Source organism: Tasmannia lanceolata, unplaced genomic scaffold (genome assembly GCF_043159265.1).
Source record: "Tasmannia lanceolata isolate RefF3 unplaced genomic scaffold, GAP_Taslan_0.1 ptg000023l, whole genome shotgun sequence".
In the NCBI taxonomy this organism is placed as follows: Eukaryota; Viridiplantae; Streptophyta; class Magnoliopsida; order Canellales; family Winteraceae; genus Tasmannia; species Tasmannia lanceolata.
This window is the reverse complement of record NW_027518700.1, coordinates 4,245,905-4,272,603: the sequence shown is the minus strand read 5'-3', so window position 1 is coordinate 4,272,603 and position 26,699 is coordinate 4,245,905. Positions and strand designations below refer to the sequence as shown.

The 26,699-nt window shown below is 38.2% G+C and overlaps 2 protein-coding genes across 3 annotated transcripts; both read left to right on the top strand.

The window, feature by feature from the left end:
• The first annotated feature begins 5,127 nt into the window (after positions 1-5,127).
• Positions 5,128-19,506, top strand: LOC143856171 (uncharacterized). 2 transcript variants are annotated; one of them, XM_077366275.1, is made up of 7 exons: positions 5,128-5,341; positions 8,597-9,523; positions 12,344-12,517; positions 15,114-15,256; positions 18,341-18,451; positions 18,550-18,640; positions 19,044-19,506. In XM_077366275.1, exons 1-6 carry the CDS (start codon positions 5,225-5,227, stop codon positions 18,608-18,610), a joined length of 1,533 nt encoding a protein of 510 aa, XP_077222390.1. In that variant the 5' UTR covers positions 5,128-5,224; the 3' UTR covers positions 18,611-18,640; positions 19,044-19,506. The 2 variants fall into 2 exon arrangements, with proteins under 2 accessions (XP_077222390.1, XP_077222388.1); XM_077366273.1 differs by lacking the exon at positions 19,044-19,506 and having other exon boundaries at positions 18,550-18,858.
• A 1,211-nt stretch (positions 19,507-20,717) lies between these two features.
• LOC143856591 (S-adenosyl-L-methionine-dependent methyltransferases superfamily protein) lies at positions 20,718-26,257 on the top strand. The gene is made up of 8 exons (XM_077366858.1): positions 20,718-20,903; positions 22,256-22,356; positions 22,491-22,631; positions 24,641-24,722; positions 25,089-25,282; positions 25,533-25,644; positions 25,813-25,926; positions 26,010-26,257. Exons 1-8 carry the CDS (start codon positions 20,766-20,768, stop codon positions 26,145-26,147), a joined length of 1,020 nt encoding a protein of 339 aa, XP_077222973.1. The 5' UTR covers positions 20,718-20,765; the 3' UTR covers positions 26,148-26,257.
• The last annotated feature ends 442 nt before the right edge of the window (positions 26,258-26,699 follow it).

Below are 26,699 nucleotides of genomic sequence, written 5' to 3'. Positions count from 1 at the left end.
AATTAATACTCGCACCGCCTTATATTTCCATTGCTTAACTTTACCTCCCTTGCATTTTCTTAAAACACCATCTCACCTTGTCTTACGAGAAGTACCAACCCCCAAATTTGATATCCATACCCTCCAAATAATAAAATATTTGCACCACCAAAATCTAGAGTTGTTGCACTTTTTCAAGATAGGGGTGTCAATGGATCCAGACAGTCCGATGCATCGTCCGAATCCGAACGTTAATGAACAGTATCTAAACATATGAACAGGATCCATGGGCATATTTTGGATCATCAAATCTGGGATTCGAAAATTTTTGGATTGTGTATGGGCACGCCACAGATGCCTATTGGATACTCACGATCCGAAATGGTTTACAAAAATACCATCCAAATTTTGTTAATGCTAACCGTGCTATGAAGGGTATGTTGGTCAAAACCTCTCTTATCACTTAATGAATCGGATGGGAATATGATTTCACTCATTTCAGTCGTTTCATTTCATACTTTCACGAAGGAAAAGAGAGAGGGGTTTTGTTCTTTATGCATCATATTCTTTGATAATAGTTATACATTATATTTGTGTATGTAATTTTGATTAGTTTTATTGTTTACAAGCATTATTATACGCATAGATTAAACACAGATAAATTTTCAATTTAATTGAAGAAAATGCATAGAGACACACTAATTAGGGCTGCAACTTGGGTCGGGCGGGTCGGGTTTTGAAGAACCCAACCCTACTCGAGAAATATCTCGGGTCGGGTTTTTTTCCGGCAAACCCACGATTCCCAAACCCGGCCCTACCCATGATAAATCTCAGGTTGGGACGGTCGGGTAGGGTTTTTTTACGTTGACGCAATTTTTTAAGGAAAACTCTTGTTTGACAAGGCAACTCAACTCATTGAAGTAGAAAAAGTCAAGCATGGCAGACTCTTTAGTGCATTAACTAATAACTAGTCCAAAGAGAATAAATTGATGCATTAATTACCAAATGAAAATGATTATACTCGTATGAGATAAACAACAAACTATTTAGTGCATTAACTATTTAGTTGAAACTTGAAACCTTAGAGCTAAAGGGGGGAAACAGACATAAGATGGAAAGAGTCCCTATGATTGCGTGCGTGCGTGAGTTGTACTTTTAAGTTTTCACTTTTAAAGTAAAAAAGTTTTTGAAAAAAAAACATACTATACCCAAAGTGGATCCGTTGACACCCCTATTTCAAGATTGCCAATATTTGTCATGATTATCATAGTCATTGTCGCACATCTTATCTTTCATTTCTCTCAATTTTTCTCTTTAGTCTATTTCAGTTGAGGTATATCTTTGAAGTGCATGCCTGAAACAGGACATCCCTACTTAGTTGAGGAGCCTCAGTTTCTCGAGGTTCGTGCCTGAGAGAGCAATTCAAATTCCATGAGGATCGACATTAATAGCTGTCCCATGATGATCCATTGTGATCCATTTCCTTGAAGATCGGTATCTAAAACCGGTCCACGTAAACTCGCCCATGGAGGCTAGAGTCCCATGAAGCCTATTAAGGCTCATCTTCCGAGCGACATTATCTTCGGCAATCAGCATTCGTCATCTGCCAATAGATAAAAATGATCGTCTTCAACAACATCGGCAACATAGATCAAGCGACATCTTCAATAGACAGATCATCAGTGTGCTAATTATTTTTGGAATATTCTATTGTAATTATTTGGTGATATCTTTATTGTAATCAAACATATGTTGATTTCCGATCCACATACGTTTGAGGGGGCATGTTAGAGATGTTGGAGATATTGGAGATACTACTGGGGATGCACATGGACCGTCATTCTGGGATGAGAATAACAATGGGGATATCTATCGAAAGAAAACTATGGAACAATATGAGGGCATTTTTAGCCATGACAGTGGGGGTTGTATATTTTATTCTGCGGACTTGCAGGTTCTTCTCACAGATGGCAGTACAATTCAGGATGGATTTTATGAGGTGTACCCCATGGCCTTGTACCATAGACCTTTTACCACAGTCTCCTTTCCCCATGGCATGGGTTTGCAATTGAGATCTTTCATGGATCACACTATCCATAAAGCGGTTATCGAAGTCATAGCCAGATGATGATAGGTGTCTACCAAGGGAATAGTAGCAAAAAACGGAACAGGGTTATCTTTGTGTTTGATCCCGGTGGAGTCTCATTCCTGTCCGATGGGAACTCGAGACGAGTTCTTTCAAGAAGGGGAGTTTGATGTAGGAGCATCCCCTTGGCATTTGACATCGGTCCACATGGCTCTAAAATATAAGCTGTTAGATCTAGATGAGATTGGGAGAGATGTAGCTAAGATAGATTAGGCAAATGGTTAGGATTAGGATTATCTTGAAGTTATCTTTATCTTCTTGTGTTTATCTGTAAGTGCTTTTCCTGGCTATCTTTGATTAGTTTAAAGTTGCGAGTACATTTCACTTGAAGTTTCAAGTTTTTCTTCCTTAGTTTGAAGGGAGAATATGGTGTTGCTAATATACTTAGTGAAGGTCTCCTTATATAGGTTGAAGGTTCTTGGAGAAAGATTAATTTTTTCCGAAGTGAGACTAGTTATTGGAGTTTGAATTTGTATTACAACTTAGCTGAAGGTGAAAATTATGGTCATAATTGTTTTTTTTTTTTTTCTTTTTACTAAAAGTCATCTGTGTTCTTGTTCTTAAACTAAGATGTGGGATTAAAAGTTTACACTATTTTTGGATCATTCCTATCTCGTTCCTGCATGAGAGAGTCGTCCAATGGAAACATGAGTTTGAAGGGAGAGAATAAATTCAGTCTGGCAACAAAATCTAGATCCAAATTTTGAGTCTAATAATCATTTATTAACTCACAATCGGTTCTCAAAATCCAAAACAAACATGGCCTAAGTGTAGCGCGGGCTACCAACTCTGGTAGTATGAAAATAGGAAGATTGCTCGACCATACCTCCCAAGCGACTACTCGGAAGGGATGATTACTCTAGTAGAAAACAATCTCAAAATACAAAATTAATTCGAAGCATCCATTTGACAAACCTTGCTTTGGATCCTAATAGCAAATAATGTAGGCTACTGATATTGGCACTACCGTAATTTGATAATGTCGTTTCATTTTAAATTGGCTGCCGCTGTTTAAATAATAAAAGACAATGGTACTGCAGATATCAATATATTTTTTGTCGGTGAACGTGAATCATTTGATAAGTTCATCGTATTATCAAAACATGGTCATGCTAATATCAATATATTTTTTTGTCCGTGAATGTGAATCATGTGAATAATTGCTTGTATTTAGTTTTCAACCTGTTTAATGTTTATGTTCACAACCATGGTTTAAAATACCGGTTTCGGTCCCTGAGAAATTTGGTAAGAAATTAAAAAGAGTATTTAATTAATTTTGAAATTTCGGACCGAAATTTTGTAACAAATTTTTATTTTTTTTTAAAAATGTCCCAATAACGAAATTTCGGTATTTAGCGAAAAATGGGATTTCGGGAAATTTCGGTTTCGGTCTCCACCGAAATCGGTCGAAATTTAAAACCATGTTCACAACAAGAAAAATTACAAATTAGAAGTAGGGATTAGTAATTGTCATGGATTTTTTAGCCATAGCAGATCCAAAGCAAGGCCCATTAAAGTGGACGGTTTAGATCAATCAAGTGTGAGACCCATTACCCTTGGTGAGAACGACCTCATTGTATTGGTTCAACTATTTGGTTGCCACATTCTTGACATCCTCAAAGTACCAAGTAAAAAAATGCACTTCTTTGGTAACTATTGTGTTTGGTTGCCAATTTTGCATCCAAATCACTGGAGACTACCAGACAAGTTTCAGAGGTAATACTTGCATGTCTAATAACATGGCATCAATGCCCCCTCCTTAGACTTTCCAAGCCATATTTCTTTTAAAAAAAAGGAGGAATTTGGCATGGGAAATTTTGCTTTTTCTTTTTCTTTTTGTTTCTTATCTCTCTTCCCTTTCTATATGGAAAATGACACACCCTCCCGCTGTTGCTCAAGGTTTGCAACCAACAACTACTTATAATTATTCTACAAAGTAAATTCTAGGTAAATCAAATGTCTGTCTCCTCCCTCCTCCCTATTGACTGCTTATACAACTAATCTACAAGACAGGCTACCGTAGCCTGTATGAATCCCAAATAGAGCCCAGAAAATGAGTTGGATTCCCTCAGTTTCATGTCAGATGATGTGGTAGCCCATTTTCTTTGACCGATATTGCAATAATGGAAAATCCTCAAAATTATCTTTCCTCCTTTCTTGGACTGTTTTTCCCTCCTTGTATCTCTCTCTCCCGCTCGCAATAGAACTAGGGGTGCAACTCGGGTCGGGTTGGGTCAGGTTGAAGCCAACCCGAACCCGACCCGAGCAACCATTTGATCAACCCGAACTTGACCCGACTCAAGTTCCAACCCGACGAGGTTCAACCAGACCCGACCTGAGCAACCCTTTTTGCCAACCCGAGTTCAACCCGACCTAACCTGAGATTTTAAGCTTAAAAAATAAAAATAAAATTATTAAAAATGTCGGGTTCACTCGGTCGGGTTGAGCCCGCCCAAGTTGCACCCGTTATAGAACGTTGTTTTTCTTCAATTTATTCTTTTTCCTTTTCTTTTGCCACGTAATTTACGAAGCCTTTCCAACCCGTGCAACACAAAACGAAACCCAAAAGCTCCAGGCAGCCAATCGTAAAAACAAGGAGAGTTCGCTCCATCATCAAAACATGGTTGTGCAGATATCCGTATCCTTACACGAATTTCATGGTTTTTAGGTCACCGAACCTCCATAGCAAAGGATCTCAAATTAACGGTTAGGATAACCCAATGCTCGACCCTATGTCAACAGCTAGCCCCACACATTTTATTACAAGCAACAAAGCTAACCACTAAAGATTTTAATAGTTACGATGATAAATTCGCACCCCTTGTAGAATATTTCACACCCCTCTAACGTGAATCGACATTAAAAAAGTGTTAAAGTCTACCCATACCCTCCTTTACAGGGGTGCTTATTATCCTACAGGGGGTGCGAATTTATCATCGCTCTTTTAATATTATCTTTTCTACTACAAGACAGCATCCTATAACTGATATTTCAAAGAAGGTTAGTTTGACTTTATCCACACTACTAACACCTTCTCTATTTCTCTCTGTTCTTTTCTGGTGTGTATGAGAGCTAAAGAAAGAGGCTAAAGAAGAAGGCATGGGTTCGGGCAATAGTCGATTGGGCTTGCGTCCTTCTCGGACCCGGGTTAACCGCCCCAAACTCCGCCTCTCTTCCTTCATATGTGGTGGCTCTCGATCTCACGCTCCCCATGAGGTAAAAAAAACCCACAAATTAAAAAAAAAAAAAAAAATTCACCCAAGGAAAAACCCTAATCCCCCTTTCCTTTTACTTTATTGAATTTCTTCAGCTATTTCAAAATCTCCTCGACCCCCAATTCTTGGGTTCTGATCCAAAAGGGTTGCGTGGTACAAATAGTATAATTTTTTTTCTTTCTTCCATTTAATTCTTAATAGTCATGTTCTTAAGGATTAGCAAAGAATCACTCTTTATGATTTCCTTGCATTTTCTTATCTGATTTTGATGAAATTGAAATGATGGGAATTGTTATTTGGAATTGAAATTTAATGGGATGGTTACTTTGCAGCAAAACATTGTTTTGCATGATTTTTTTATTATTATATAGAATTGCATGTATACGACTTTATGTTAGAGTGTGAGAATTTTTTGATGTAACTGTGAAGAATCAAGATTGTGGAAGTATTGGAAGAATGGTAGTTGGTGCGTTTTGATTACCTTTTCGTTTATAAGATTGTTTCTAATTCATTGGGATAAACCCAGTTGGGTTTTTTTTACAAGTCAGCACCATACGTTTGGTCAGTTGATACAAACAATCCTATGGTGATCTTTACTAAGGAGTAAGGGCAATTAGACTAACACCAATTACAATCTTACCCATCCGATCATTCGATAGATTTCCGATAGACGGTCTAAAAAAATTGACAATGGCCTACCTTTGAAAAGCAAGATTCCATTTTTCAGACTGTGAGTATTCTTCAATTGTTGCTTTGTTGTATCATGGTTCCATGGCCCATCCAAGTTAAGGGCAATTAAACTAACACCAATTACAATCTTATCCATCTGATAATTTTTAAACACTAGTCCACACCATCAATCCTCGCTCTCTTTGTCTCTCTTCTGGAATGGTATCAATCCCCTGTCTCTACATAGGATAAACAGCCATATTGTTATTTTAGATGAAAAATATTTTCCAGGAGAGACGGAAGCTCATCAAGCATCATAACAATGTGGATAGAAGTAATGGGGGAGGGGGGTTTACTGCTAAGTAATAAAAAAAAAACATTTGCTTGTATTGATCTCTCGTCAGTTTGAGCATTTTTTAAGTCCTGGGAGTTTACTGCTAAGAGGGATGTTATTACACCATAGATCTCTATGAAATCTGATTGAAGTAGAACGTTGATGTACCATTGGCCTAAATATGAAATACCCTTTTGGATTCAGAGTTTGGATACATGAAGAAGAGATTAAACCAGTGGAAAAGAAAAAAAAATTGCCTGGTACGATGTAGGCCACTGGAAAAATATGGTATTCATCTACCTGGAAGTGCGATGGAGGAAGCAATGACCGGGATTGGGTAAAACTTAATGTGGATGGAGATATTTGAAGGATTCCTGAAATGGCAGGATGTGAAAGGCTAATTAAGGATGGATACAAGGAGACATTTAGCAAACTTTGCTAACAGCTTAAGGAAAAGTCCAGCATGGAAGTGAAGACCTTAGCGCTATTAAAAGGTGTGAGCTTATGCTTTTGAAAACTTTTGAGGAAAGTAGAAAGCTGGAGACTCCGTTTGGTTGCCAGTTAAATTTTTGTCCTAGGAAGTTTTAGTAAAATTTTGGTCCCATCCCATGTTTGGTTGCCTTTTAGTACTAGGATTTTTTTAATCCCACTCTTGTAATGATTGCTTGTGTGGTGAATTTTTTAATCCCACTTTTGTAATGATTGCTTGTGTGGGGAATTTTTATAATCCCACGAACAAAAATAAACCTAGGAACCAAAAATAAGCTTGAGAAGAATTTTTTTCTTCCCAACAGTTCAAGCAACCAAACAAAGTTTTTTTTTTTTCTCACCATAGTCCGGTCAACCAAACATGGGATTTATATTTTACCGGTATACTTCTAGGGCTTTTTTTTCCCACCAATCTCTTGGGATTTTTTTTCTCCCACATAAATCCCAGGAACCAAAAAAAACCCGGCAACCAAACAGAGCGGATCATCAAGAATTTACTGGGCAGCACAAAGAGGGGAAGGGAGTGGTCAATCAATGTTGCTCACTTTCTATTGCACAACTATGGTGGAAGGGAGGGGTTAGGCCTTCAGCAAAATTGGTTGAGGATTTGCACCTCAACCTTGAGGTCATAAGTTCAATCCCAGCTTACCTACCAAAAAAAAACTATGGTGGAAGGGAATGGAAGCACATATATTTTGTCCAATGATTCTTAACTTTTGGAGGCTTATTTATATGTATATATGTATGTATATGTATGGATCTATGCATGTGGGCCCGCGCATATACGTGCACGTTTGTATGGGTCTATTTGACTTTCAACATTGATTGATCACCACTGATGAGGCTCATAAATTTTTATATTAAAACAGATTTGGCTTGCAGTACTCTTGATACTGATCTTGCATCTCATGGAATCAGGATTTACTTGGCAACTCTATTAGCTGATATTTTATTTGGTTTGGAGTCAACTAATTTTCGTCAAATCATTATGTTAGCTTAATTTCGTTTTTTATGTCAGTGTTATATTTGCATCCGCCACTTCTAAAAACTCCTTGATGCAATCACTCTCTCACTAGAGTGGACTCGTGTTTGCCCCTACCTCCTCAATTAGAAACTCCCTTGACTTGTCTGAGTTAACAAAAAACTTGCCTTGTAAATCATCGACTCACCTGAGCCAAATCAACTCAATTTCCCGCAGGCGAGTACCTGTCTGAGTACAAATATTTGTGCACTGGCACCAACTTCTTAAGAATGTTATAGTGTTTGTAGGGTAGATTATGATGTTTAACCTTTTTAACTGTATACTGGAATCACATTGGGTTCTAATGCATACTTGGTGTGTAACAGGACTACCTTTTTGTGTTACTAAATAACAGTCTTGTATTACTGTCACCATTCTTACATTTGGCAATTCCATGTCAGATTATCCTATTTGATATACACCCACTTTTTTCATATAGGACAAACTGATGGGTAGATGTACCAAATTTTATGGGAAGAAATATCAGCCCCTGGTCTATGCCTTTGTGATATTAAATAACGGGGGCTGGAATTGTGAGCCATTCATTTAGACACTCACACTTCCACCTATGCCAGATTGTCCTATTTGATTTATACTTTTTCCACAGGCAGGACAAAACTGACCGGGTGGAAATACCTAATTTTGAGGGTGACAATACCAAGCCCCTTAAATATAACATAACTTATGTGCAAGCTAAACTTTTGAAACTCTGACTGATACATAATGGCATTCTTTATCTGCAGATGGAAGATGATCTGGCTGAAGTATTGACTAGTTCTGTGGCACAACTGGATTCTATTGCTGATGATAGCGTCAAGAGCTCAACGATAGAGTCCTCTTTAATATTTACCTCAGAAAATGATCACATTTCCATGGATGAAAATGGAACATCACACGAAAGCAGAAATGGCACCAAAGAAGATATATGTATGGAATATGGTTCAAAAAGTCTTCACACCAGTGATGTTGGGAAATGCTTGTGTGAAAGCAAGGAATTGGTTCCTTGTAAGATAGATGTTGGTTATAGTATGGCCGATTCTTATTGTCAGAGACCTAGCGATATAGCTAGTACTTCTAGAGATTCGACACCTATAAACGTGGATACTTCTCTGCGACGGTTAAAGTCGAATGATACCACAAATGAGGAAAGTTCCCTGGTTTGCACAGAGTCATTATTTTCAACCAGTACGTCACAATCGGAACCTGGAGATTCACATGTAGATGGGGCTTCATCTGTTGAAAATCACGCAGACGAAGTTTTTGGCATCCCTAGTTCTGACCCAAATTCTATTTCGGCTGTTTCCAATTTGTCAGCGGATTTGCAGTCACTCAGAGATGAATCCATAAGAGAAAGTGTACTTAATGTTGATGTGGTGAGTATCTCTTCCAATATTTTAGGTAGTAGCACCAGGGAAATAAGTAGTCGTGAGGCAAGAAGGAATAGTAGAAGGTTGTTTTGGGATGCTTTTTCAAGACGCAGTTCTTTTAGGCATAGTGACTCCCCGGTAATAGTTTTCTCAACTGAGGATACTGATGATCTGGGATCTCACGACAGTTGGCTCCTTGATTTTACTGGAGATCTTTCCGACAATGGGTTTGGAGATGATTTAGGATACCTTAGTACTAGAAGTCATGGCCGATATGGACGACGATGGCATTCAAGATCCGAGGTGATCTTTATCTCCCTCTTTCTTTCCTTAAGACGTGTTATTAGTGGTTATTTAGTTTTATCTTGGCATGTCTGCATGAATATTGATACATTTTAGACTGCACTTAGGGCTACACTACATGCTTCCATAAATTAGAAACATTTTTCCAATCCGGTCTTGCCAGTTCAGCACCCAGCTGCATTTATTACGGTACTGGGAAATACACGTATCCAGGTGCATTTATTATGGCACTGAAAAATACAAAATTAAAGTCATAATAAATGCGGCCGACTAGTGTGGGATCGAATGGGGCGCCCTTGCGGTTCGGTTTTTGCAAGGGTGCCCTATGTATGTTATACACATTCTGACTACGCAGAAAGCCACTTTGTCTCAAAGAAAAAATACAAATGAAATGTTGCCATGCCACATAATTGTGTTGACTTCTGTATTCTTGCAACCGGATGACTAGTTGTACTTTTTTTTTACCTTTTTTAAATATTAAAATATATTTAAAAAGACGAGTTACAGTTCATCCATTCCTTCCATTGTGGCATCGCCGAATCGGGGTTCTCGCTGGCGCCAACGCCAACACCAACACTTGGGAAGAGAGGCAAGTTGGGTGGCGGATCCGAGCGTGATGACGAGTACAGAGGAAGTTGTGCGGTGCAATTGGTCACCAAGTCCAAGTACTTGGACATGACTTCAGAAGTCAGGAATCCAGGTGCGTGGGTGTGTGTTGGGTGGGTGGGGAGGTGAGGGATGCTGATAAAGTAGAGGCCGGATCGCGTTCAAGGCGTGACGATGATCTAGCAGCCATGTGAGCAGGGGCTCCACTTGGCTTTGTCTTCTGACTGCGGATTTGAATCCATCGGCTATAGGAGTAGGTCAGTCATGGTGCGACCGGAAGCTGTGCTTCAAGTGACCTAGCAAGTGGCAATGTGTGAAGGTGGACAACATTATAAGGCGTAAAAATCAATTACTGAAGTATTAAATCGGCTTCAATCCAGCTTTCAACAGTTTTATCATTTGAGAAAACATTCCTTGTTAATAGCTACAAGAAAAGAAGATACACAACAGGATAAAAATAGGCTCCAAATCTATGAAAAATATCCAATTCAGCACCCAATGCTGATTTAATCATTTCAATCTTTCGAAAACCCAGATGGAAAATTAGAAGAAGGATTTCGCAATTGGTTAATTCACCTAGTCCGTGTATGGAACTCTGACCCAAAAACTTCTAGGAAGCATTTTGATGCATGTCCAAAATTGCAATCTGATCCTTTTGAGATTGGGGTTTGCACACATAAAATGCACTATAAACAATAGAAATATCCCAATCAAATTGCAAACTGGGGTGCTGCATTCAAACTCCACCCTTCCAGCTTATAAGAAGATGAAGCTCGAAGCAGAAGGGATAAGGGCGAGAGTGGGTGTACCAACGAGGAAATGATACTGGTTTCAATGAAGATCTTTTATCCAAAATTGCAATCTGGTTTCAATGAAGATCTTTTATCCTAAATGACAGTTGGCTTGATGAATTTATCATCACCCTTATCATCACTGTTTATGCTGATGGTCAACCTAAATGCTGGTACACTTGCACGATTTTTATTTGTCTTTCTTCCTCTTTGCAGAAAGTGTCTTCCGGCATATATATATATATATATATATATATATATATATATATATATATATATATATATATATATATTGTTATAACAGATATATAATTTTGATAGTTTAACGTGTAAATATAAATTAAACTATTTTATTGTATTTGTGGAACTTATAAAAATCACTTGTTGATAGCACTTTTTGTAACCGTTGTAGCTCTGTTAAATTAAGTGTTATATGGCCATGACTTTGTACGTATATTCTCAACCTTTTACCTTATTAATATCATATACTAAAGGCAATATTATCTATTTGTAGCGCGCACACACACACGCATATAATATAACATATGCTATTTTAAGAAAATTTTGGTTCAAAACTCATCCCACCCCAGGAAATCGGGTTCCATGTTACTTGATCCCGTAGGATTTCTTGCAACTTACACTAGTGCAGGCCACAAAATCTATTTCTTTTTCATTAATTTTAAAGCAGAAGCCCATGTTAGTCACCATATAGTCTTATTCTTCTAATCTGATCTGGAACCATACAATCAATTTTCTGTGCATCATGGGTTATTTAATTTTTTATAGTGGCATTTCTATATGTACATTTATACATTTTGGACTGCATTTAGGGTATTCAAGGCCACATAATCCATTTCTTGTTTTATAATGGACTCAACCTGTTTCTCACAATATGATCATTGTCTTTTTTTGGTAGGAATCAACTTTCAGCTAGGAATTATGACATTGTTGGATACTTCCTTTAAACAAGTTGGTCTTTATTTTTGGTAGGAATCAACTTTCTGCTAGGAATTATGACATTGTTGGATACTTCCTTTAAACGCGTTTGTACTGTTGGGCGATATTTGATTCTTTGTATAATACATTGGTATGTCAATTGACATGTAGAAATGTGATATTCCTGTTTTTCCCTCCTAAGTGCATACTTAATGTTTTCTTAGTTATTATACGTTGGAAAATACGCATGTAAACGTGTATCTACGGGCCATTTCTGCGTAAGTGGAGACCATGAAGCTTAATTTCCTTTTTCTTTTCTCTTTTTTGGAGTGGCCATGATTTCTCAGCCTGGAATAGATCCTTTCACCCATTTGATTGCCTTATCCTTCGATTCAACTAAATGGGTCAACATTACTGAGTAATATTCGATTTTCTTTCATGGTCTTTTTAATTATTTGCCTAAAAAGAAATACATGGATCTCTGCAGTTTTGGGAAAGGATTCGTGGTGGCCTTGGTGAGAGTAATGGACGAACTACTTTTTGTGCATCTGGGCTCCATGCAGATGGTACATGCTCATGCGAGACATTCTTAATGGCTGAAGCGTCGGGTGCTCGTGCAAGCATTTCACGAATTGTCATGTTAGCCGAGGCCTTGTTTGAGGTATATTTTCTAACATCGTAGATTGTGAACATCAAGATCATGCATGCCCTATGTAAATTCCGGTGGCATATTTATCTAAATTTTCAATTGGAAACTGTCATCTTGTCCTCGTTCAATCTTATGAAACTGGTGGTGGATTTATCATGACAAAGTTGGATGCCTCGGTGGCAGTTGCGCTTGACACATGGTTGCAGGCAGGAATTGGTTGAAGAACTGTATGGACTAGAGTTTGATTATTTATCTCTCTTTACGTTGATTTAGGATATAGTTTTCTGGGTGTGCATGTTGGATGGACTTTTGCCGTCCACTTATGTCCACTTATGTCGTATAATAGGTCTTGTGTTATTTATGCAGTGAAATGAACATCTTCATGCAAATGTAAGTTCTCTCAAGTCAAATGCAGAAATCGGACCCAAAATATCACTTTTCATGTTCGTGGCGGTCGTTCCTTGTATCCAGATGAGTCCGAGAGAACAATGAGAGAGAGAGGGGGGCATGGGGTAGCAGGCTTAATAATAACTTAAACTATGAAAGGTGTAGATTCTTATATGCGTTATGTTTTATCTTCAGATGTTGGATCTAGATCCGAGGGATAAGATGTCCAGTCATAATATCCCATAGAACATTATACTCGTGCATCATATAACTTCTCAGTTCTCATGTAGTTTATACAAACTGGGTGACTGTATTAATGATGATATTTAATGCCCATTTGTAGTAGATATGCATATGATTCAGGATTATGTTTGCTCCTCTTTAAAGACTGTTGAAGAGGAGAAGGGAAGAGATGAGAGTGAGAGGATGAGTGAGTTGAGAGAGAGCTCTCCCTCACTTAGTATTTATATAAAGAGAGAAAGTAGTACAAAGACAATAGTGCCCTTAGGCACATATACACCTTTTAACACTCCCCCTCAAGCTGGAATGTATATATCATACATTCCTAGCTTGTTACAAATGTCACTCAACTTTACTTTACTTAATGGCTTGGTGAACATATCAGCCAGCTGATCTGATCTAGTAAAAACGGTGTATATCTCGCCCTTCTTGATTCTGTAATGGATGAAATGGCAATCCACCTCAATGTGTTTAGTCCGCTCATGAACGTCCGAATTTGTAGCAATGTGAATTGCAGCCTTATTATCACGATACAACTGAGAAGGAGATGAAGGGGTGAGACCAATTTTTGACAAAAGGGAGCGTAACCAGATGAGTTTTCCGCTTGTGTGTGTCATGGCCATGTATTCGGCGTCTGCACCGGATTTAGCTGTGACATCTTGTTTCTTACTTCGCCATGACACCAAGTTACCTCATACGAAGGTACAATATCCAGTGGTTGATCTCTTATCTGCTGGAGATCCTGCCCAATCTACATCAGTGAACCCTTCTATCTTCTCACGACCCCATTGAACATAGGAAGGATCCGTAGAAGAGGGAGGATCGTGCTTAATGAAGGTAACCTTACCTCAAGCGAGGAGGTAGGTCTCAACTACCATTTTCCAATTCAAATAATTGGACCCGTCTAATTTAACTATAGTCATCTTTGGGAATGAAGCCTCCACAGAAGGTGAGTAAGTAGAAGATTAAGGATCAGAGGGTAGATGAGTAGCATGGACCGCAGGAGGCGTATCACATACTGTGAGGAGGATCCATGGTGATTGGGGGATCCATGGAGACAGATAGATAAAGGAGACTCTTTACCATGACGATCGGCAGAGGGAGAATAAAATAAAAGGAGAACCACTAGACGGGGCCAAATATCATATCGCGGCTCCGAGGGATACCGAGATGAAAACGAGACATAGGGCTACTAGCCAACGAGGTTGGAATAACGGACAAGAAGAAGGAATGTGAGAGAGACGATTTAGGTCATTAAGGAAAAGGAAAAAAAAGAAGAGTGAGGCCAAGGGTTGTAAGAGCTTAGAAGAGTATGGGAGCAAAGAAAAATGAAAAAGGACTAGAGAAAAGGGGTTACGGGTGGTCGGGTGAGGGTTGTGGTGGGGATTTGGGGGTTAGGGGTATCGTGTTAGGGTTTGGGTAGGGATTAGGGGGGCGTATGAGGGTATGGAGGTAGGGTTGATCGGCTTAGGGTTTAGGTTAGGGTTAGGACTGTTGGGAGTTGTGTGTGGAGGAGGAAGAAGAGAATGGAGGTGGTGGAGGTGTGGGATGATGGAGCTGTGGAGGAGGCATGGGATGAAGGAGGCGTGGAGGAGACGCGGATGAATGAGAGTTAGTGTTTCTTCCAATGGTCCTTTGGGCACCACAACCCTAGGGCTCTGATACCATGTTGAAGAGGAGAAGGGAAGAGATGAGAGTGAGAGAATGAGTGAGTTGGAAGATAGCTCTCCCTCACTTGGTATTTATATAAAGAGAGCAAGTAGTACAAAGACAATAGTAACCTTAGGCACATATACACCTTCTAACAAAGACTATGCCATCAATTTTCATTACCATTTATCAAGTAGTCGTTCATTATATGATGGAAGGTGTTGCTTGAGGTGTCCAAATTCAATTTATTAGATTACATAAAGTTCTGACTTTTCTGGTTTCTCTTTAAATCTGGTAATATTTTATTCTGTCATAAATATCGACTATGCAGGTCTTGGATGAACTTCATCGCCAACCTGTATCGCTTTCACTTTCAATGATGTCAGTACCAGCCCCGGAGTCTGTGGTTAATTCTTTTCCTCTCAAGAGTCACAAGAAGACTACCTTAGCTGAAAGTGGAGACAACGTGGAACAGTAAGTTCGCTTTTATCTCTAAAGAAATATAGTATACATATATCACATGATGCTGGGATTTGTATTTGGTTTGACTTGTTTTTTTGTATGCATATTGCTGGAGCATGTAATGCATATGTAACTTACTTTGACTCTTAAGTATGTGATTTGTGGTTGAAGTGACATATAACAATTATTGTAGGCGAAGGTGAGGGCTTTCGCAGCGTCTTTCTTGTTCTTTAGTGTTGGAAAATTCGTGGACTTCACTTCGGGCTTTGCACTTTATCGGTTGCGAAGATATGTGATTTTCTTCCGGTGAAGGGCCTTGTGTGTTGGCTTGATCTTCCTCGAAGAAGCCTTCAAGTACTAGATTCCGTTGTAGAAGTGAGAGCATGTTCGTCTCTTGAAGTGTCTTCTCTCTGGATCTCTACGTTTTTGTTTTGAATTCTCTATGAAAGAGGGGAAACACTTTTTTATTCTCCTTTCTCATGCGATAACTACTTTAATCCAAGGGGTTGTGGGACCCACCATCCTATTAGGATTTGCTGGTAGTGGGTTGTACGTGAAGCGGTGGCCTTTGAGTTGCCCCTTAATGGGCCTCCCTTTTGGCCCAAGTGAGACTGTTGACATTCTATCCCCCTTTCTATGGGTGTAGGGCCCACTTAATGAGTTAAGGGGTAATTTGGTGATATAATGAGGACAATTTTTTTTTATGTCCATTGTTATACGATTTGATGAGAGATTTTATATTTGAGTTTGACTCTTTGCTGTTCAAGCATATTGGTGAAACATGAAACACATATCTTCAATAGTTTGATTGAGAAATACATACACTCATTTCACATGCATTTTATATAAATATAATTATGTAACACATACCGATATACCATGAAAAAAAAAAACAAAAAAACATACATACCGATATTGTATAACACTAATACATTTACAGTTTTGGTATCGCTATGGATTTTGATTTCGGTATGTGTTTCGGTGGGGATGGAAATAGAAACATTTTGGTCGTTTCGTGTTGGTTTCAGTGGAAACTTAAACTATTCCCAAAATTACAAAGTCAGAAAGTAAGCCAGAAGACTAACGTTAGTGGTCTGTATCAGATATTACATTTTATATGGCTGCATCCCTTGCTTTATTCACAAAATATATATATGTAGATCTATGCCTAATGAAACAAGTCTTTTGTTGATTGTTGAAACACCAAAATGAGATGTGTGCACACTGTAGATAGGGGTCCAACTCGGGCCGGGTTGGATCAGTTTGAAGCTAACCTGAAGCCAACCCAACCCAATAAAACATTGCTTCAACCCTAACCCGACCCGTGGGTCAACCTAAACCCAACCTGCCTCTAAATCATTCAGACCAAATCCAACCCAACTAACCTAATTTTTCAAATCGGGTCGGGTTGGGTTTTGGTTGCTCGGGTTTAGGAATGCTTTGGTAGGATGCGACAGATATACACAAATTTTTGAAGAAAAGGCAACAAATAAAAAAAAAAAAGAAGAAAACCCCTCTGCCCATCATGCTTAGAGAAGAAGAAAATTGTTTTTGGAGGGTAATAGAAAATTCATTTCTTCTCTTAATTCAATGAGTGAACAGAACTTCAACTCTTCAAGAAGTTTTTGGAGAGAAAAGTACAGAGATGGGAACCAAAAAGGAGGTACAGAGAAAGAAAGATGACCTGAAGGAATGGCTGGAGGCATTGTTGTCCGGAATGATGAAGTCTCTGTCGAGATTCAGTGATCCATTACTTTCATTTCCCCACGCCCATTCTCTTCATCAGTGGTGTGGCTTCACTTTCTGAAAGAACTGGTTCTATGCAAAAACCAAAAAAAAAACATAGAATAAAACCACAAAAATCAAACTCGAACTGAAATTATAAATTGCAGAAAAATAGTTACATGGATAGTCTTCTATTTCTTCATTCGTTGTCAGCAGGTTGTCGACTTGTTGTGGGTGGGTTTCTCATTGTGGGAGTTCAAGAGGGTTCTAGATGGTAAATGCCTTAAAGGAGGGAGAAAGAGTTCGAGAAGGTATAAAGTGTGGAAATGAAATGCGTTAAGGACTTGAGGTTTTTTTACTTTTAGCGTCAACTCAACTCAACTCAACTCAACAAAGCCTTTGTCCCAAACTAGTCGGTGTCAGCTAAATGAATCCTTTAGAAAAAATTCAAAAAGAAGGTAAAAGGAATCTACCCGGCTCTAATCCTGTTTCGAGTTGGGTTCTTGTACGTGGATCATTCTCTTCCATTCTATCCTATCCAAGGTCATGTTCTCTATTATGTTCCTAGCTATCAAGTCTTTCCTCACTGTTTCTACCCAAGTTGTTTTCGGTCTGCCCCTACCTCTTTTTACTCCATCAATTTGGCACGAGTCGCCTCTTCTCACCGGAGCATCCAAAGGTCTACATTGGATATGTCCAAAAGTCGTCTCTTCTACCCAAAGGTCTACTTTTAGCTTCATATAGGATTTTTTTAGTTAAAGAATAATATATATATATATATATATATATATATATATATATATATATATATAAACTGAATGTTCCAGTTTCTGTTCGGGGCAGGTTGCCGAATGCCTCAACCCTGACCTTACCCGAAGTAATTTTGGGCTACCTTTTTCCAACCCAACCCAAATTTCACAAGCGCCAACACAACCTGAACCAAAAGCTGGTTGAACCTGACAGGTTCTGGTTGAGTCCGGGCCAAGTTTTTTTATTTTGTCGAATGGCTGAGGCCGACCCAAGTTGCACCCATAACAGTAAAAGCAGCATAGGACCACAAACAATGGATTTTCCCCGTTTCAAACAGAAAAAGAGAAGTTTTGTTTGATTCCCATCATTTAGTTTAATCATTCTTTTTATCAAAAAATAAAAAATAAATAAATATATATATAGTTTAATCATTCTTGGCTCAACTTTCTGGTTTGTTCCTTTACGTTATTTATACACACTGCACATGTGCTTGAACTCACTAATAAACTTTGACTCTTTCCCTTTTGACAAAAAGTGCAAAACTTTCTATTTGGTTCTCATCAATTTAGTTTAACCATTCTCGGTTCAACCTTTCAGTTTATTTTTTACTGTTATTCACAGGTGTTACATTTGCCTTGTTGAGTATGAGGAAGGGGATAAAATAAGAGTTCTACCATGCCACCATGAATACCATATGTCATGTGTTGACAAATGGCTGAAAGAAATACATGGGTATCATCATCATTTTCTGCCATTTCCTTTTTTTCTTCTTGTCTGTAGTTATATATATGACACTAGACACTTTATCTTATCTGCTGTTTTTTTTACAGGGTATGCCCACTTTGCCGTGGAGATGTTTGTGCTGGCGGTGTTGAGAGCTCCAGGTCATAAAACTTTCCCTTGATACTATTGTATATAAATGTAAGTAGTCTAGACTTGCTCTTCAGATGTTAACAATCACTTTTTCTTTTTCTGAAATATATATGTACTATTGGGCATTGTACATCTATTCTCCCAATTCTCTTATATGTCATGTTTACATAAAATAATTACATCTTCATGTTGTAATGTGTAAATTCCATTCTCTGAGTATTGGCAAAATTTTATCTACTTATAAAGCAAACTCACTTTCGGGTTTCTGATTGTTGTGAAGCAAACTCACTTTCGGGTTTCTGATTGTTGTGAAAAAATTGGCATGGTAGTTGGAGATGGCCACTGATGCGCCTTATCAATTACTGAGTATATTTAATTGTAAGATTAGCTCGTTGCAATCTCTACAGCTCGGTCATGTGAATTCAATCTACATGGACAACATTGTATGCAGGTGAAGCAAATGTGTGTATATGTGCTTGTTAGCAGGATCATTCTCAAGGCTCTAGTTTTAAATGTGCTACATGAGCACATTATCTTGGTTAGACTTTCGCCTGTTGTATACAAGTGTGAAATATAGTTTCATTGTTATGGTGTGTATATGCTACATAGTCAGTCCAGGTGGGAGTGTGGTTCGGCCAACGACAGGAAGACATGGAGCCAGGGGCTTTTGGCTTATTGGTTAGGTACCTAATATTTGGTATCTCAGCCAACACCATGTCTTGTGTTTGAACCACAAAAGGGGCAACATACGAAAAAGGCTACTTGAGGAACAACCAGAGTGAAAGCCATCACACACTGGGCTTCTGTGAATACGGAGTGTGGTGGAATGTTACAATCCTAAGTATAAAGTGTATATTTGTTCTTGCAGAAATACGAGGAAAAGGACTTGTGAGCACTACCTTTTATCTAAGCTATTTGTAAGCTGTAATGTACAAAAATATCTTCCATTAGACGATCATTATCTCTGGTTTTCTGGTCATTTTCCCTCTGAATTTGGATCATTTGCATTTTTATTGTTTACCATCATTTAGAGGCCACTAATCAAGGATGTTCTTGCTCGCTTCGGATTGGTTTTTTACAATTTTATTACCAAATTTGAGCACTACAATTAGTTTAGAACTGCGGTCGAACAATCTATCCTCCTCTGCGTTACTAGCAATGTTATTTGTTAGGATTTTGCTACTAGTCTGATGGTATGCCACGTAGACAGACAAAGAGGAGACGAAGCCTAGTAATCATCTTCTACTTTGAAATTCTACATTCAACCAAACAGAGTTTTTTCCTGAGGTGACAGTTAAAAACCACATAAAACCCATACAAAACCTCAGGTAATATGCAACTAAACAGACCTTAAAACAATTTCATGCATCAAATTTTTTACAGAGTGTTGTAGCTACCTTCTCCACCCAAACCATGCATAAGCTAAGGCTCACCATTTTACACGTCATTCTTTATGGGATATGGCCTACCATTGGACACCTCATCTTTGATGGGTGGGTCCTACAATCTCCACCCAGACGACACATTCACACCTCATGTTTTGATGCTTAGGTCCCACCATCTCTAGCCAAACCCATGTTAAGATGGGGCCCACCCTTAAAAAAAAAAAAAAAAAAAGGCTGCAAATATTAATGTAGAATCCCACTAGTTTTTTTTTTTTTTTTTTGTCATTACTCTCCTTAAAAAACTTAGTTAAAAGATCAAGCTGGGTCCCACTATCTTAGATATATAAAGGGAAATGTTATCAGCACTACTGTATTTTGATAAAGGCACTCCTCACTTTATTAAAAGTACAGTATGGCCCACACCATAGTATGATCCAAACCGTACATTAGATGAGACATAGCCTAAATAGGTTGTGCCCCAAAAATTATTTCTATAGGTTGATTCTAACCCTCCGATCTATAGAGGGTTAGGATCAACCCTCAAACATTCAGATCAGAGGGTTAGGATCAGCCTATGGAAATGATTTTTGGGGCACAACCTATTTAGGCTGTGGCCCATCTAATGGACGGTTTCGATCATCCTATGGTGCGGGGCCATACCGTACTTTTAATAAAGTGAGGAGTGCCCTCATCAAAATACAGTAGTGCTGATAACATTTCCCTGTATAAATTGTAGTTTCGCGACTTTGCTAGAAAACAAATAGCAAGAAATTTGGGGTCGGTTGGCCATGGGATCTTCAACCCTTCCACCTCTACGCCACAACCTCGTCTTCCCAAAATGCCCTTCTCCTTCTAGGAATTTCCGATTTCAGTCCCGTCTCTCCTTCTTCAGAGTCCGTTCGACTTATGTTGTGGGTGAAGAGACGGTATCATTACATTCTCTCTCACTTATTTTGTTTCTTATTGTTGAATTATTCTTCTTGTTCATATTATGTTGGGCAAATGAAAGATGATTAAGGGGTCTTCTCAAGGCTTAGATTAGGTGGGTAATTTGATTTTGTTACTTTGTGCAATTTATATGTAGGCTTTTATCTGAATAACTTGTTATTAAGGAAAAGATTATGGGTTGGCTGTAAATGGAGTGGCTATCAATGGTGTGAGAGTGAATTTGGTCAAAACCCATAGAATGATTCTTAATGCTAATAATCATGCTCAATAGTTGCAGTTTGTTAGGTTGCAAGTTTTCACACAAATTGCATCAAAAATCCAATTAAACTAGGCCAAAATGTTTTTTCTGGTCTGTATTTTTAAATGTACTTTAATTTCAATTTTTTTTTAGGGCACTTAGATGTAGACCCAGATTGCAATTTGGGCATTTGAGAGTTGTTGCAATTTATGTGAAAAATGCAATCTTGAAAGGCTCAAATTACACATAGATTGTAATTTGAATGAATATATGTTTAATTATAATCCAAAAGAAGATGCAAGTTGCATAGGGATTTGAGGTTACGCTGAAAACATCACGAATGAATGGATTTATGTTTTCAGTATTATGATTTTTGAGTTGTTTTTTTTATGTATACCGAAATTGTACTTCTTTTGGGATTTGGGATTTGGGATTTGGGATTTGGGATTTTCCCAAGGTTGCCAGAGCGGGAATCGAAAGCGGGAATCGAAGGCTCTCAGGGAAGAATCCTGCTCAAGGTTGCCAGAGCGGGAATTGAAGGCTCCCAGGGAAGAATCCTGCTTCCTTGGATTTTCCCAAATTGCGTATCTAATATATTTGTGTGTACATCCAAACTCACCTGTAACCAGCATTTGAAACTCACTAGGCCAATAATTGGCTCCTTCAAGTGGACCCATATCTAGCCTTACTGAGTCAATGAATAACCCTATTCACTTGCTTGATTCAGTCAAAAACTTGCCGGTAAATCATTAACTCACCCGAGTTGATGCAGTTTTGCCTTAAATGAGTTCTTGACCAAATTCAAACAGTCATATATGATATATTGACATTGTTTTTTAAATTGTGTATGCACTTGTATGTGTTATTCCCATTACTATAAGAATGTTTTAACAATATTACATTGTTTGCAATGATATTTCACCATATCAAACAACTACATAATCCATCATTCCCTTCAACGATTTTGATTATGAATTTTAATAGACAGAATATCGACTATATGCGTGTATGTGTATATATAATATACGTATTTTAGATTTTCTCATTCTAGTTCTATAGCCTCTTGGAATGAATAAATATTTGCTTTCCCAGGTCGTAGGTGTTCAGCAAACTAATGCTTTGGAACCGGACTTGCTAGCATGCCCGATTTGTTATAAACCATTAATAAGGAAGGGTCCTTCCGGTTTAAACTTGTAAGTTGGAATTCGTGGTATATAATATATCTAGATCTTCAATTTTCATTTTTTTTTCTTCAATTTTCATTTTGCAGGCATGTTTTACCTTTTGTTTGGGCTTCTTCAGTAATCTTGGATTAGTTGAGTTGCAGGGCAGCAATCTATAGGTCTGGTTTCAAATGTAATAAATGTGAGAAGTCATTCTCCAGCAAAGATGTCTATTTGGATCTTACTGTTACTGCTGGAACAAAGGAGTACAGAGAGTTCAAACCTAGCAGGACTGAGCTATTCAGGTCAGACAAAAATGTCTTTTTTTTTTAAAGGTCAGAGAAAAATGTTAATTGTACATTATATTTGAACATTGAAAAACTTAGATGCTACAACATTAATTCTTATCCTCATTTTTAGACATCTTCATCAGTTATGCCTATTCTAATGATAAAATTTATATAACGCGACATTTAAGTTGTGTCTGACATGGGCACTTAGTCTTTGTAAATATTGCTTGAATTTTTGGCTGCATATCCAAGTTGAATGTTTGCTGGTTTGCATTCATAATTGTACTTGCTTCATCGTTGTAATGATAGAATTTATGCTGATGGTGCACAATTTGAAACAACACAACTTTTTTTATGGAGATTGTCGAGGTCCTGATATTTTCACCCTCCAAGGTTGTCCCTTTCTGTCTAGCATTATATGGAGTGATAACGGTCAGTAAAATAACTTGAAAACTCGACTGAGTCAATATAAATCATCCCAGTTGCTAAAAGCCTCGTTCAACTCAGCCACTTGACACCCAGGACACTGGGTGAATCATTGTTCGGATCCAAGTTTTTAAAGACTCATTAAATTTTTTTAAGGGAAATAAAATATATTGCAGAGAGAGAGAGAGAGAGAGGAAAAAGCAAAAGAAATACTTGGATGTTTCTGTCACCTGTCATTAATCAGAGATTTAGGGGAACAATCCATTTGGTCTTGTGACATCTAGAGATCAGAAAATCAGTGTTCCAACCCCATTTTGGTCTGACAATTAAGGCTTCATTGGTTAGAGTTGTGCTTTATTTGTGGAGATAGAATTGGAAATAGTTTGACAGAGGCAGTCGAGGTGGGTATTAATGTTCAATTTCTGTAGAAGAGGTGGAAGGGCTGGCAAGAGCCAAGAAGAGTATAATGAATGTTTTCGTTTGGTTTCATCTATTTGAAAACATCGTCTGTCTCACTAAAAATTTTGGCTGAGTTGTTCATCAAGCCAGCTGATTGTTTAAGGAAGAATCAAAATTGTGAAAATTTCTACTTTGCAATTTCTTCGCCATCAAACTGAATGACTTCTCAAAGTATCCAATCTGAGCAGTTGAAAAAGTTTGATTTTCTTTGTCAATTTGTTGGAGCCATATTTGACTGTGAGGCTGAGAATACTCCAGGAAAAAGCTCAAAAATCTCTCTTCCGCCTCTCCTCCTTATCTCCATTCTGATTGATGGCTGCTTCCTTCGTGCTATTCCTCTCTCCAGTAAGGCTCATTTTAGGAGGCAGGCTGAGGTTGCCCTAGAGCCAGGCTTGAAATTTCGGTTTCGGCCTCAGCCGAAAATGGAATTTTGTTGGCAATTTCGGTTTCGGTGTAAATCTTATAATTTCAGCCAAAATTTTTAAATTTCAGTTTCGGTTTTAAATTTCGGTCCAGGCCGAAATCCAAAATTTTGGTATTTCAGCCGAAATTTAAAACCATGCCCTAGAGAGGGTGACGAGTTTGGGTAATTATGTGGGCTGATAGGCTATAGCAGTTCTGGGGCATAAGGAATTCACTAGGAGTTTATGTTGAGATGAGAGCACAAACATTCAAACTGCATAAAGTCTGCCAATCATCAAACATCATGAAGAAATTTGATTTATTGTTTTCCATCATTTGAATTTTTGAAGAATTGAAATCATGAACTTAAGCCACACTAAAGTATTTTCCGATGCCAAGAACGATCATATTAGCAAATTAGATGGATGAAAAGTTTGTAACTGATCCACAAAATGGCTTATAGAATTAAAAAAACAGTTTTCATAGCATACATTAACACTGGAGTACTGCTTGTTTCATGTCAGGATACTAACATCCTTCTGCTCAGTAGTATGTAGGATATGTTGAAAAAAGTGACTCATTCATGTATTTATAAAATAAAAATGACTACACGAATGAGTCACTTTTTTCAGTGGGTAACAAATGATGGCCTGTTCTTTCGGAGTGAAATTTGTATCGCATTTCGATTATATGAATAATTCTCATTTCTTGGTTGTTATTCTCTTCACAAATGGTAGGAGTCCAGTTGTTTCATTCCTGTATGAAAGAGGGTGGCGCCAAAATTTTAACCGGAGTGGGTTTCCCGGTCCCGACGAAGAGGTAGCCTTTTCTGTTTTGTATTTTCGTTCAGCCTTACATAGAGTGTAGCAGTTTGGAATTTCATATTGTTGTAACATGTCTCCATTTCATACACCTGATTTCTTCTTCGCTTTATACCTATATGGTTTAAACAATTGATGGAAATGAGTTAACTTAGACTGATTTAAAGATAATCTCCCTCTGTTTCCACTTGGGTGGATTTGGTATGTGAAATGGCATCACACCTGGTAAAATGAAAATAGTCCATATTGTATCATCGTTTTCATTGATTACAGACATTTCATTTTACTGCCTTTGGTACATTTTTTTTCCAGGTTTTAGTCTCACTATACCAACTAATCATAAACCTTGCTGTGGTATGTGCAGTTTAAAATGGCTCAGGAATATTTTAAGCCTGCCGCAGGTGGTCTTCTTGTAGATGTCAGCTGTGGGAGTGGGCTTTTTTCAAGAAAATTTGCCAGTTCTGGAACCTATTCTGGGGTTATTGCATTGGATTTTTCTGAGAATATGCTTCGCCAGACTTACGATTTCATTAAAAAAGAGGATTCTCTTTTAAATGCGTAAGTTTTCTCGCAAAGGTGCATTGCAATGGTCATTTTTTTTGGTTGGTAAGCTGGGATTGAACCTGTGACCTCAAGGTTGAGAAATAAAGCCTAAACCATTGAGCTACAAGCCCAACCCCAAGATGATGGGGTTGGACCTGGTGAAGTGAACGCATAATAATCTACTTTTTAACTTTTCGATTAGTTTAGACTGGGCAGATATATAGAGGGAGCTTCTACTGACTTATGTTTCCTCTTGGATTTACAGAAATCTCGCTCTTGTGAGGGCAGATGTTTCGAGGCTCCCCTTTTCATCAGGTTCAGTTGATGCTGTTCATGCTGGCGCTGCCTTGCATTGTTGGCCATCTCCTTCCAATGCAGTGAGTAAATTTCACCTCTTCTTATCATGAATGATAAAACTCCTAAATTGAAGGTTTCTTAACAACATTTTATACTCATCTCTTACATAATGACTACCTGAAAGTTAGGAAAACTGTAGTGGTATCATCCCCATTATAGTTATTTTGCTAATGTTGCACATTGGCCAGATTGCCGAAATCAGTCGCATCTTGCGAAGTGGAGGCGTCTTCGTAGGAACCACCTTTCTGGCGCCAGAATTTGGCGACTCTTTCCCTTCTGAGATATTTCGACCCATCAGACGTGTGGGTATTCTTTCAAAATCTTTGTGATTTTTCACATTCTACTGCCTTTTACATGACCTCTTATGTGATTCTCCACTTTGCAGGCTGTGGTGCAACTAGCAAACACATATAGCAATCTGACTGAAAAGGAGATTGAAGACTTGTGCACATCCTGTGGTCTTATTAATTATACAAGCAAAGTTCAAAGATCCTTCATCATGTTCTCTGCACAGAAACCATGAGAATATGGGGTTGGTTTGTTCATTCTTTTCTGTCACTGTATTCTATTGATATAAAGTTGTATGAAAATATTTCTTCCTCAGTTAATATAATGTATTAAATGATCAAAGAATTCAGGGGCAATGACAATTCTTTCCTTTTAAAATTCTCATTAGATTGGACAAGGAATCTGTTGGAGCTAATCAGAGTTTTCTCCTTTCACCACCAAAAAGTGCAGACCAAAAGGCCCTTCCTTGTTAGTATGCATACATTTTCTTATAACCTAAACATGTGGGGCACACATTGGATGCTTCGAGCCAATCGTCTACAAGGGTCCACAGTGGATGAACAATGCTCCAAAAATGCCTTCTTTTGATCTAATTCTAGCCCTCTGATTTGTTGAGACTTTCCCAATGAGCGTTGATTTCATTCTTGACGCTGGAAGGGAGTGGCCTGGGGAAGAAAAGGGGTTGAATATATCATTTCCTGAAAAAAAAAAATCCATAAAGTCCTCAGATATTCTTTTGGAGACCCATGGGCTTGCCTCTGCGTGCTCCATCTCTGAACAAGCCAAG